This window comes from Camponotus vicinus, unplaced genomic scaffold (assembly GCF_025532165.1).
Source record: "Camponotus vicinus isolate PSW18456_S1 unplaced genomic scaffold, iyCamVici1.0 SCAF_6, whole genome shotgun sequence".
Classification (NCBI taxonomy): Eukaryota; Metazoa; Arthropoda; class Insecta; order Hymenoptera; family Formicidae; genus Camponotus; species Camponotus vicinus.
Genome location: NW_028141978.1, coordinates 11371604 through 11384045, shown reverse-complemented (window position 1 = coordinate 11384045; position 12442 = coordinate 11371604). Strand labels below are relative to the sequence as shown.

The following is a 12442-nucleotide window of genomic DNA, read 5'->3' as shown; positions in this document are numbered from 1 at the left end:
TCTTTTGCAAATTGGGGTTTTATATTACATAACATTTAGTTTTCAACCTTGAAAACGATTTATATAAAAAAAATAATATACATAATTATGTTATAATTTTGCTCATATTGGCATTTACAAAAAAATAAATTTATTCATTTAATACGAAACATTAGTAAATGATAAATAACATTGGTAAAATATTAGTATATTTTATTACATTACTTTTGAAAGATGTGAGCAAATCGTTTAGTCTTTATTTTAAGAAAGAAATTTAGCAAAAATGCCGTTCTAATTTTTTTTTAATATATTGGAGAAATATACAGCATATGATGAGATATTTTTATTTTATATATACATATTTACTTAGTAATATATAAGTAAGATTTCCTGGAAGACATATAAAATATATTTCGTAATTAATGGAGAGGTGTAAATAAATAATTTGATTTTTAGTTAGAAATAATTAATTAGTGGAAGCTCTTCGTCAAAGAATGTTTCATTTATTATTATTATTTTTTATTAACTTGTAATTAAAATTCATCACAGATCTGGTGCAGACTGAAAATTCTTTTAAAATGTCAAAAAATAAATATGATTGTATAACCGACGAGAAATCTAGAAATCTCGCTCTTCGGGGGAAAGAATAATTCATAAAAAATAATTTATAAAAGAATCGGGATATTTTGATTCACTATCCAACTAAGGAAAACAATATTTTGTTAATCTTGGCAATCTCATTAGCGATTTAGTCTGTTTCCAGTCTGTTTCCGCTTCTTGCGATATCTAACGAATACAAACAAACACAGGCATTCATATCAACACTCATATCAACACAAGAAAGTACGAAAGAATTCTCTATACATTTATAAAAGACATCATCTCAAAATCCAAAAAGAATGATAGTTCAGACTTTCAGAAATTTCAGAAAGTTCGTACTCTTTCTCTTTCTCTTTTTCATTTCTTCGAATATCTTTTAAGTTTAGTCTCTGAATCTCGATTTTTTTTATATTTGATCACGCTATCAGAGGATAACAGTTCGATGCAACATGAGCGTTTTATATACGATGATTTACAGCTAAATATACATTTGAAAATTGAAGTCTCTTTGAATATTGGCTTGTCATCATTCATCAAAGCCTCGATTGTCGATGAATACGCGGTTTCTAAGGCCACTGTCCGAGATGTAACCGGTAGCCATTTTATATTGGTTCGCATATATCACACTGTTTTCATTTTCCTTGATGTCATCCTGAGAATTTTGCGTATCCTGCTTTTTATCGTCTTTGAAGATTTTTCGTTTGCCCGATGTGTTTTCTAAATTTTTCTTCTTGTATGCTTCCTTATAGAAGCCACGGAAAAGGAAGTAAAACATTATAGCATGCATGCCGATCCACCAAACAAAAGCCTTCGGATAATTGCACTCGATGAAGAGCAGCTGGAATGCATGAATTATTACGAGAATGAACTGGATCATCTGCAGTGTCGTCAGATATTTCTTCCACCAGAGATACGGTTGTATTTGTGGGCCGAGCGCCGCCAGAAGATAATACGAGTACATTACTATATGTACAAAAGCATTTAAGAAACCGAAGAAGCTACTGTGACCGCCTAAAAAAATATAGATATTGGATTAAATCTATTTTACAGACGAAGATTAAATTTTTTTTCCTAATGTCAAAGCCAATCAGAGCATTTAAAAAATAGACTAATTAAAAAAATAGACTTTTCTTATATCAATAATAGTAAAATATACATAGACTTTCAAGATGATTAATTAAATGTAAATAAAATAATAAAAGATTGTATATCGAGCGCTTACCGGGAGTGAATTTAACTCCGAACCAAACGGACATAGGCATGCAGCCATGATGAATAACATGGAGGGTGCTAATATGATCATTTTTCTTCCTTAATACGAAGAAAATCGTGTCCGTAAATTCGACAAACTTGGAGATGTAGTACCACCAGCAAACTCGCGCCATTCGCATTGCGATTGGATTGTACGAGTAATCGACCGGTTGACATCTGAAGGAGTAGTGCTCACCCCAACCGGAAACCCAGCCCTGAAAGAGACGAAATAAAAGATACAAAATATCTCAATGAGTTTTCTTCATGTTTGAGAATATGTATACAAACACTTACTTCTTTGAATAACCATGACGAAAATATTACTTGAAAGAGATTGTACCATATCATCACTCTTCTGAGATCGAAGGGTTTTCGATTCTCCATCAGTTTCGGTCCCAGAACTTTAACGAAATAGGCATAAAATAAGCAAATTGCTAGTGTGGGGAATGGACTGCTCATCATAACCCAATCATTGACCCTCGGGTCGCTCTTGTTGTCCATTAAGTCTCGATAACCATCGTATATTATTTGTATTAACTGCGCCATCTAAAAGTAAAGTAATACTTCGTTATTGTTATGTTATTTGAATAATATTTTATTATTTTTATCATTTGATTTTTAGATTATATAAATATGTAACAATTCAATCTAGTTATACAGGGTGTGTCATTTTAAGTGATGCAGCTGAATATCTCTTAAAGTAAAAGAGATTGGGAAAAATGTTTCAGACAATAGTTGTATGGTTTCGAGGGGGACATAAGACGGTGCCATTAGTTTGACTTTGAAGAGTCAGCTGAAGGTCACTTCCAACTTTGTAAATGGGACACCCTATATACTTTTGCATATTTTTGTAGCTCATCTCGAGAGCTTTCCAAAACACTATAATTAAGTTAGTTTTCGTTAAGTACTTTCCGAGTTATGAGGCTTAAAATCATTTCTTAATTTTACATAAACCGTAAAATATTTTGTAAAATATTCATTTTTCGATTATCTTACCTTAATACTTTTATGTACAAAATAATGAGAGGAATCAATTGGTGTAAAGAAAACACATAGTTATTTTTAAGAAAAAATATGTAATTTGCAATTAACAATTCCATATTTTTTCTTAAAAACAGCTACGTTTTTTCTTTGCACCAATTGATTCCTCTCATTATTTTGTACATAAAAGTATTAAAGTAAGATAATCGAAAAATGAATATTTTACAAGATATTTTACAGTTTATGTAAAATTAAGAAATTATTTCAAGCCTTATAACTCGGAAAGTATTTAATGACTTAATTATGGTGTTTTGAAAAGCTCTCGAGATGAGCTACAAGAATATGCAAAAGCATATAGGGTGTCCCATTTAAAAAGTTGGAAGTGACCTTCAGCTGACTCTTCAAGGTCAAACTAATGGCACCGTCTTATGTCACCCTCGAAACCATACAACTATTGTCTGAAACATTTTTCCCAATCTCTTTTACTTTAAGAGATATTCAGCTGCATCACTTAAAATGACACACCCTGTATAATTGATACTGTTTTGCGCGAAAGTAGACAAAGAAATTAGAAAGTAAAAGAAAAAAGTATTAATATAATTTTAATAATCTAATACTATTGATATTATTATATAAGATTCTTAATAAGACTGTCCAGTATATTATCGATATATTAACATAAAATTACACAAAGTTAAACGCTCCCCAAAATTAACAAATTAAAATGAATAATAAGAGGCAATAAGGAGCCAACGCAGTTGTAGGGCGTGAAAACAAATTTTTTCTCCAAACAGTCAATTAAAACGATCTTTCTTCTTTATTTCATACGTTTCGGCCTCATTTCGAGCCATCTTCAGTGATTCTAATACAATCAAAAAATGCCAATTAAGACAGTAAAAAGGATGCGGTGTCAGTAAAAAATACAAAAGAGAGAAAAAAAAAAAGCATAATCACATACATACATAGTCTATAGGAGTGAACGCTATCTCATCCAAGTCGATCCACCCGAAAAAGACCGATGCAAGCAGCACTCTCAACGGTAAAAAGCGCGAGGAGTGATGCACTGACAAAGTAAACATAACGGAGTCATATATTTGCAATAAAAATTGATTGACAACAGTCAAGGGCTACTCACTCGGACAACGAGAAGACCGGCAGAGACGAAACGAACACCCAGCACGCAAACAATCAACTAAGTCGGAAATTCAAACAACAACGGAAAGCGATATCAAACTGTGGTTGAACAAAAACAATCCGTGTACATGGAGGGCAAACATCAGCCCATTAAATCTTAGATATGTTTTCAATAATCGACAGACACGATGTGTTCAACTTTAAAGTATCGCTTTGGAGGTTCAACGCATTCGTATGAAATAAAGAAGAAAGATCGTTTTAATTGACTGTTTGGAGAAAAAATTTGTTTTCACGCCCTACAACTGCGTTGGCTCCTTATTGCCTCTTATTATTCATTTTAATTTATCGATATATTGTTCATGACATATGACCATATTTACTGCTTGAGCAACATAGCTTAAGTGTATGTTTCAAACACGTGCATAACATAATTATTGCAAAACTAGGAACTAGGAATAAAAATAACTGACATCATGATTTTTTATATTATAGTAATTGAACGTCAGCGAATTTAATGGATTCAATGTTTACTATACCGCGATATTATGAACGCAGATGAAAAAAAGTCTAAAAAAATAAATTATTTTAATCGCTTATAGAAGGATAAAATGACTAGCACATCTAATATAAGCATTTTAATTTATAACAAGAATTATTTAAATTACATGACATGATACAATATATTCAACGTTTTGAAATGAGTCTTGCTTTTTTGATTCAAGATTCAAAATACATAATATAATATAATATAATATAATACAAGCACACTAAAAAATTTTTATTTAGATAGACGCTTAATTTAAAATAGAATTTTTTTTCTAATATCGATTATGTTATTATTATATTATTAATCATAATATCAATAGATCTAACACTTTGATTTCATATACATTATAAGTAAAATCTGTATATTAGCCACCAAAAAATAGCAATTTAAAATGTATTATTTAAAACACATCGTCATGTCGTGTACGTATATGACTTTTACGCACGACTTTTATTTTTAAATTTTTTTTTATCTCGATAAATTGCAAATGAAAGCAAACAGTTTCTGCACCTCGACGAACTCTCGACCTCGGCCTCGTTAAATCGCGAGACACGCGACTTGATCTCGATTTACGGTGCAGATGACGATTGAGGATTTACAAATCGCGCCTCTCCGATGATGAAAGATTAGGGTTCTATTCTTTTATCTGTTAAAACTTGTCATAAATTCATCGACGATATTTTTATCATATTGTTTCACAATGTGTGAAAAAGCGCGCCTTTGTGTTATAATTTTTATTCTCGTGGGAAGTCTAAATCTTATTTTTGTAGTTTTAAAAATATAGTAATGTCAAGGGCAATATTGTATTTTATGTAATTCTTTTCGTAAATCGTCACAGTAATAACAAATAAAAATTTTACGAGACGTGACTCTTTTAATTTCCGGATACAAAATTTTTACAAATCGAATGGAAGACGTGATTCTCTTTTACTTCTGTAATTAAAATGATTGAAAGTTTATCACGTTTGTTTGGAAAAAATTTTAAACTAATCACGTCGAAAAGAATACACATTTAGTTTTTTAAAAATATGAGATGTGTGTTGAAATTATTAAATATTATTATGCAATTATAGAAACAAATGTTATAAAGTATATTCACACATCGAATTTATTAATATTTCGATGATTAGTTGTAATACGTAGTGTTGCAGTAATTATTATAATTTTATCTAATTAACATTATAGAATATTCTGCGAAAATCGATTTGCGATTGTAAGTGATTTTCTCATTATGTTCTCGACATTTTTGACGCGTTAAAAATACACATGTCAGTATTTGATTTTTATTTTTTACGAAAAAGCTAATGCCACCTAACGCTACTACATATGTAAAAGCTTATACATGGTACTTTTAGCGTGCAACATTATGACAAGCATTTGATTTATGATTTAATAGGTTTCTTCAAAATGCATCAATAGATGTTTTACTAATTATAGTTTCTTTAAACAAGTTGTAATAGATCTCTCTTTGACGAGAATGTCAGAACGTCAATAAGTTTTAAGCAATTAACTATTGAAAATAATATAAAGAAAAATTATTTTCTGTAATTAATTTTTTATATGAATTAAATCAAATTTATATATATATGTGTGTGTGATTTTATTTTTCACACAGAATCAAATGACAAAGTTTTGAGGTGTAAAAATTGTTACACACACTGGTCGTTCATTGGTGGATTAGAAGTTGATTTTTTCATGATTTACTAATTTGAACGATATCTACATTCGCGAATGCACTTGTTGCGGAATTTATCGGTCTATAATGCCTGTTTCTACCAACGTCGTTTAACTTTAATCTTAGTTTAACGCACTCTTTGTCTCCTTCTAACTGTTCCTTTAGAAAGAGACAAAGAATGAATTAAACTAAGATTAAAGTTAAACGACGTTGGTAGAAACAGGCATAATTCCTCTTGCGATGTGTTTCGAAATTTGACATACCCAGAGTTGGGAACGTTACTTCAAAAAAGTAACGCGTTACCGTTATCGTTACTTTTCGTGAAAAGTAACTCGTTACCGTTACTCGTTACTAATTTTGAAAAGTAACTCGTTACCGTTACTAAGAAAGTAACGATTCGTTACTTTTTCGTTACTTTTTATAATACAAAAATTAAATTAATTTATTTTAAAATATAATTATTATTTTATAGTATTTATTATAGTTGATTTTAAAATATAATTATTACTTTTATATATTTGATAATTATAAATTATTCCATCATTGATGTTCTTCATATTCAATTTTTCATTGTAATTTAGAAATTTTAGATTTATGAATACAGAGAAAAACATCATGCATGTATATAATTTTCCAAAATATTTGCAAACTGTTTTGTAATAGGAATAGATTTTTCAATTACTAAGGGGATACTATTCAGGATTACAAAATTAAAATAACGATAAAAAAGTAACGGTTAAATTCGTTATCGTTACTGTAAAAATGTAACGACGTTACCGTTACCGTTACAGACAGAAAAAAGTAACGATTGTTACCGAAAAAAAGTAACGGTAACGGTAACGACGTTACAAGTAACGCGTTACTTCCCAACTCTGGACATACTATTCATTCTCAATTGCTTCGATTCGACATTGTCCTTCTCTCCCGGATTCAGAAACTCTGGATTTTTAGGAGTTAAAAATTCGAGCATTCTTCTCGTGCCTTCCCCCGTGATTTCGTGATTCGACTGTCACGAAAACGAAACTCATTACTCACGAAAAACGACAAACGTGTGCGGCGACCGGCGTCGCGACTTAGTCATGGGATTTTGCAATCCGCGCATTCGCTGCGGAAAGGAAAAGTTAAGCTGCTTCACCAAAGACTGTATGCGGCTAAATAACTCGTTCTTCGCCGCGTAAAAATGCGGTCCCTCGCATGCGTCCTGGATTCATAGTCACAGAGATACTCGTCTCGTAATCCTGTTTGCTCCTCCGTTCGCATCATGACCGCTTGCACCTGCAGCGACTGTTGCGGTTAATGCCAAACGAATGTTTTAAAAGATGCGCAATACCTAATCATAGGCGTCGACGTTTAATTTATTAATTATTGGGCGATGAAAAGAAGCTTATTTATGGCTAGGGTCTTCGGCGTAGGTATTCGAGTAGATATATGTGTCTGTGGTCGAAAATGATTCTTTCTTAATAAAATGTTACCTATGTACATCTACATGTATATGTTACCTATATTCTTTCTCTCTCTTTTTTCTTTTTATACTTAATAAAATTGTATTACCGAAATCTACAAAGTTCGTGATATGTGCTAAGCAATTAAACATTATAAAAATTTGTATAATCATGTGTCTCGATGTAGAATGACAGTTTTGCAACTTGTGCAATATCTCCTTTTTTTTTGATATTTTCTTCTGTAATACTAACGAATTTTCTTGATTATAGGTTGCCCTTATGTTATGTAAGTGATCACTAAAAGTAGTAAAGAAATGGTAGTGTTGCTATCGTTAACTCATTCGCAAATACTTTGATTCGCAAAACACCTTGGAAAGATTTCTCGTGATCGACGGTCTAAATGTTACGGCTAATTTTCTGGGCACCGTTATTCCGAAACCGTTTGTCGAATAATCTCTATCTCTTGACGGCGGGACACGTAATAGAATTTGCAAATACATTCGCTTCGAGGCACGATCGTAAATCAAGTTGAAAAATGCGATAATCACGTCGTGGAATTTCCGCGACATCGTCTTTAATATAGCCGTATCTTTTTTACATGTACACATGTCTCTGAGAGTATCTTCTTTCCCATTCATATCCAAAGAGTTTACCTTCGCTCGATCGCAAACGCGCGGACTCTGATCTCATAAAATTCAAATTACTCTTTTGTGCGTTTTCTCGATGATTATTGTCACGCGTACTTCAACGAATATGCAAAAATATGAGAAAAATATGAGAAAATGGACTTGCAATGTAAACAGTAATGTTCCACGCTTGCCTTGTGATGCAATTTGAATCATCGCGCTTTTTAAGTGCCACTTGTTTGGCGAGTCAAGTGCATCTTGCCACATTTATTTTATAACGAAAGTGTACCGCGTTTTTGTTCCATTAAAATATGCGTCTTCAATAATGATACATTGCCTATCTGTGAAGCACGTTTCTCATGTTAACCCCCTTTTCGTTACGTGTTTTTATCAAGGGATCAAAAGAATTCGCTCGCGACCTTTCGGATAAATGAAGAAAAATATTTTCTTAAGTGCGGTATGTATCGAAGAAAAAGAACGATTGGAAAGTGAAGGACAACCAATAGTTCGCTGTACAATCTTTTCCAGATTATTACAACTACTATAGTGATATTAAATCAATATTTTAATATTTTAATAATAGGCGCAATATAACAATAGAATATAGCTAAAATAGGAATTTACACACATACATTTACACAAACTCTTATGTATTTGTCTTGAAGAATTTTTTTATAATATGGGAATTTATTTTATAAATATTAAATATATTAAAAATATTTGAAGTTTTCAAGAAATAACAAACTCCTTTTCTTATTTCTTTTTTAAATAAAGGAGTATATTTATTCAATTTGAGAAATAATTGATTAGATTCAAATATTTTACATGATAATCCATATATGTATCTACAATATATATGTATGATAATTGTTGAATCATGTTATTTGAAAATAATTAAGTACACGTTTTCTATTACATACGATTTCAAATAGGTGAAATAATTATTCTTGAACAATTTTATATTAATTTAGTAATACATTTGTTGATTTCAAAATCAGTACAAGTCATGAAACGAGACATATTATAAGTTGGACATAAAAATACATTTTACATATTATTTATAGATTTATATAATTCTGTTGTTATTATGAATTGTATTTTAGAAGGAAGATGATATAATTATAATCTCTATAACATTAATAATAATTCTATATGTTCATTATGTTCATATAAATTATGTACATTCACAATTTCTGTCAAGGAATCTTATTTAAATGCAAATCATATTTATTTCAATATCTACAGATATACAATTATGATTATGAGAATTTATTAAATAATTTGTATTCAGATCAATATTAAATGATTAATAGCATGATAAATAGAATTATAAATAGAATGATATTATTAAATCAAATAAAAATGTTAGGACCTTTTAATAAAATAAGATGTGAATAGATTCGTAAAAGCAGGTTTATTAGGAACGGTTAACAAAACGTGATGTGTCTTATATGCAAGCTATTTGAGAAGCTTACGCGAACTAACTAACGATAACGAAAGTCGTGATAGTAGCGCCACCATGTCAGGAAGCGCGGATTGCAAAATGAACTAAATGACTAAATATAAAGATTAATACCAACAAAAAATAAAAACAAATGTTTGAGAAAATTTGATGTATCAAGGCTTCATGAAGAATGCATTAAATTTTGCATAATAAAGAATGATGATTTAAATAATTAATCTATAATTATCAATCGGCACATTGAAACAGTTAAATAATCAATAATTTATGATATCTCATCTTTTCCAAAAATTCTTTTTTAAAGATTTATTATTTCTTTCATAAATATTTCATTAATATTTTATTATTATATTTTGTTACTTACATACATTGTATGTCTTTTTGATTATGTAAAACAGTAAATATTGAACAATAATATTAAAAATTCTAAGGTAATAATGATTAACAAATTACTAAAATTTTCTACATCTAATTTGACGGAAAATTTATTTTGTCTACAACCTATGTGAGATTATTGAAATACAATATCATTGAGAGAAATTCTCGAAAAGATAAATAATTCATTGATATTTTTATGCGATAAAAAGCAAATGAATTATTAATATTTATTAAGTTAAACATACTTATAAAATTTTAGAAATTTTTACAAATGGATAAGAGAGATTTTTGTGGTCATTCATTATTTATTATTTAGTCTGATTGAAAGAGATCTTTAAATTTGCACACATTACTCATAATTAAATGATTTTATTTTTATAAGCTATTTTTTTTCAAAAGGAACAAAACAAAAATATTAATTTTAGGTTTTTAAATACAAATCTTCTAGTGATATTCATTGCATTTTTTGCAAATTTACTCATTACTATATTTAATTTGCTTTTTGTTGTATGTATGCATTGCATTGTATACATACATGAATAAAACACAGACTCGGGCATCTCTACATAGGAATGATTCTCGCGGATGACTGTTACTCGGCATATTAATAATATATTCTCGAATACAATTTACTTCGCCTATCCTAATTCGAGTATAATAGATGATGATTCGATAAATAATCTCCCACATAATGCAATGTGTGTGTATTTGTTTGTTAATATATTATATTAATATTTTATAAAACAAATTCAATATTATTTGTAAATAAATAAATATATGAATATTTATAATGATAATTATAAGAGTATCGAGATAATTAATGTCTTCTGGTACCATTATATTTAATTAAATTTCTCTATAATATTTAAACATTATCACTTAAATATAGAAAATGATAGAAAAATATAGAGAATTATGGAGAATGTTATCGTTTAGATAGTATAATTTGATTGCTTTAGAATTTTGAAAAAATCTATAAATTAGATGTGTTTATGTATAAAATCTCTGTATGATAATGTGAAGCGCAGCGGAATGCATTATTGTTGTCGCGTGTTCATACTTTGGCATACAAATTAATAAGTATATCAATTGGATATCCGCCTACTCGTAGATAATAACTGTGTAAATACACAGCAATAATGTTGTATAAATAACAGCGATATGTGGAACACGTGAAATTGTGCGTAATACTCACTGTTCGTTATTCTTCTATCGTTATCAAATCTCGCTGATATAGAGGAAGATACGCCTACATAGAAGTTTCACCGCGGACACGACGTCCAATTTGTGAATGAGTCGTGATCACGAGTGATAATTATGAGCAATACACCCGATAAAACAAATAAATCGTGAGAACCAACGGGAGTGAGTGAATATCTCCGTCGCGAGACAACTGTCGACAAACTGAGGCCGCACCGTCATCGCAGGGGCCTTATATCGTCTCTACCTGTATAACACCTTCATGAGCATGTTGTAGGTTACACACCTTCCCCATCCACCGCTTCCGTGCGCAGATCTACTCTTTTACAATCATCCCCATGAAGAAAAAGAGAATAGATAGACCGCTCCGCGGTTGCGAGTGATGATGCGGTTTGACCATTGTACGTTATCCGGCTGCGATTCCTATACACGTGAACGTTTGTCCGAATTACTTTATCTTTACAATTGGATAGGATTATAGTATTAATTATACAATGATATACGAAAGATACACAGGATCTGCGCAAAGATGCTTTTTATTTCCGCGAATTTATTTGACAAGTGAAAAATGTATTGTGCCTCTGGAAAAAAGCCCTGTAAAAATTTAGTTGAAAAATACAAATTGGATAAATAGATTACAATCTTTGGATGATAAATATAATGTATAAGTGCATAAAATGTGTAAATATATTTCGTTTGTATGCGTTATTGGAGGACGCTCATATATATGTATATGCTAATTTCATATTATACTTCTTGTAATTTTTTTACATATCCTTGAAAGAAAATATATTTTTATTTGTCTCGCCCACTCTATCGATTGGACTTTAACCGGCTCTATATAAAATGTTGTTTCATTTGTAACCGGTTATTAATGTAATATCAAGAATTTGTTTTAATTTATTTCTTTGTTGTGTCTATATATTGACTGATTTACTTATTTTTATTTATCTACTTTGAAATATCAAAGATGAAGATATAGCTCTTATATCCGCATGCGTATCTCTCTCTCTCTCTCTCTCTCTCGCTCTCTCGCTCTCTCTCTCTCTCTCTCTCTCTCTCTCTCTCTCTCTCTCTCTCTCTCTCTCTCTCTCACTCTCTCTCTCTCTCTCTCTCTCTCTCTCTCTCACTCTCTCTCTCTCTCTCTCTCTCTCTCTCTCTCTCTCT

The 12442-nt window shown here is 30.4% G+C and overlaps 1 protein-coding gene across 4 annotated transcripts; it reads right to left on the bottom strand.

Moving 5' to 3' along the window:
* Nucleotides 1-307: 307 nt before the first annotated feature.
* On the bottom strand, nucleotides 308-11503 carry LOC145972958 (very long chain fatty acid elongase AAEL008004). Of its 4 annotated transcripts, XM_083102004.1 has the most exons (5): nucleotides 3947-4036; nucleotides 3774-3874; nucleotides 2125-2376; nucleotides 1802-2045; nucleotides 308-1590 (listed from the first exon to the last, which is right to left on the bottom strand). In XM_083102004.1, coding segments are annotated over exons 1-5 (1083 nt in total). In that variant the 5' UTR covers nucleotides 3948-4036; the 3' UTR covers nucleotides 308-1105. The 4 variants fall into 4 exon arrangements, with proteins under 4 accessions (XP_082958130.1, XP_082958132.1, XP_082958129.1 ...); XM_083102006.1 differs by lacking the exons at nucleotides 3774-3874; nucleotides 3947-4036 and adding an exon at nucleotides 11271-11503; XM_083102003.1 differs by having other exon boundaries at nucleotides 3774-3969.
* Between the last annotated feature and the right edge of the window lie 939 nt (nucleotides 11504-12442).

Coding starts and splice junctions, on each gene's coding strand:
- LOC145972958 (XM_083102003.1), bottom strand. CDS start 3,890: ATGTTTACTTTGTCAGTGCATCACTCCTCGCGCTTTTTACCGTTGAGA. Junction 2,046..2,124: donor CGTCATGGTTATTCAAAGAA/GTAAGTGTTTGT, acceptor CGTCTCTTTCAG/GGCTGGGTTTCCGGTTGGGG. Junction 1,591..1,801: donor CGGAGTTAAATTCACTCCCG/GTAAGCGCTCGA, acceptor ATATTTTTTTAG/GCGGTCACAGTAGCTTCTTC.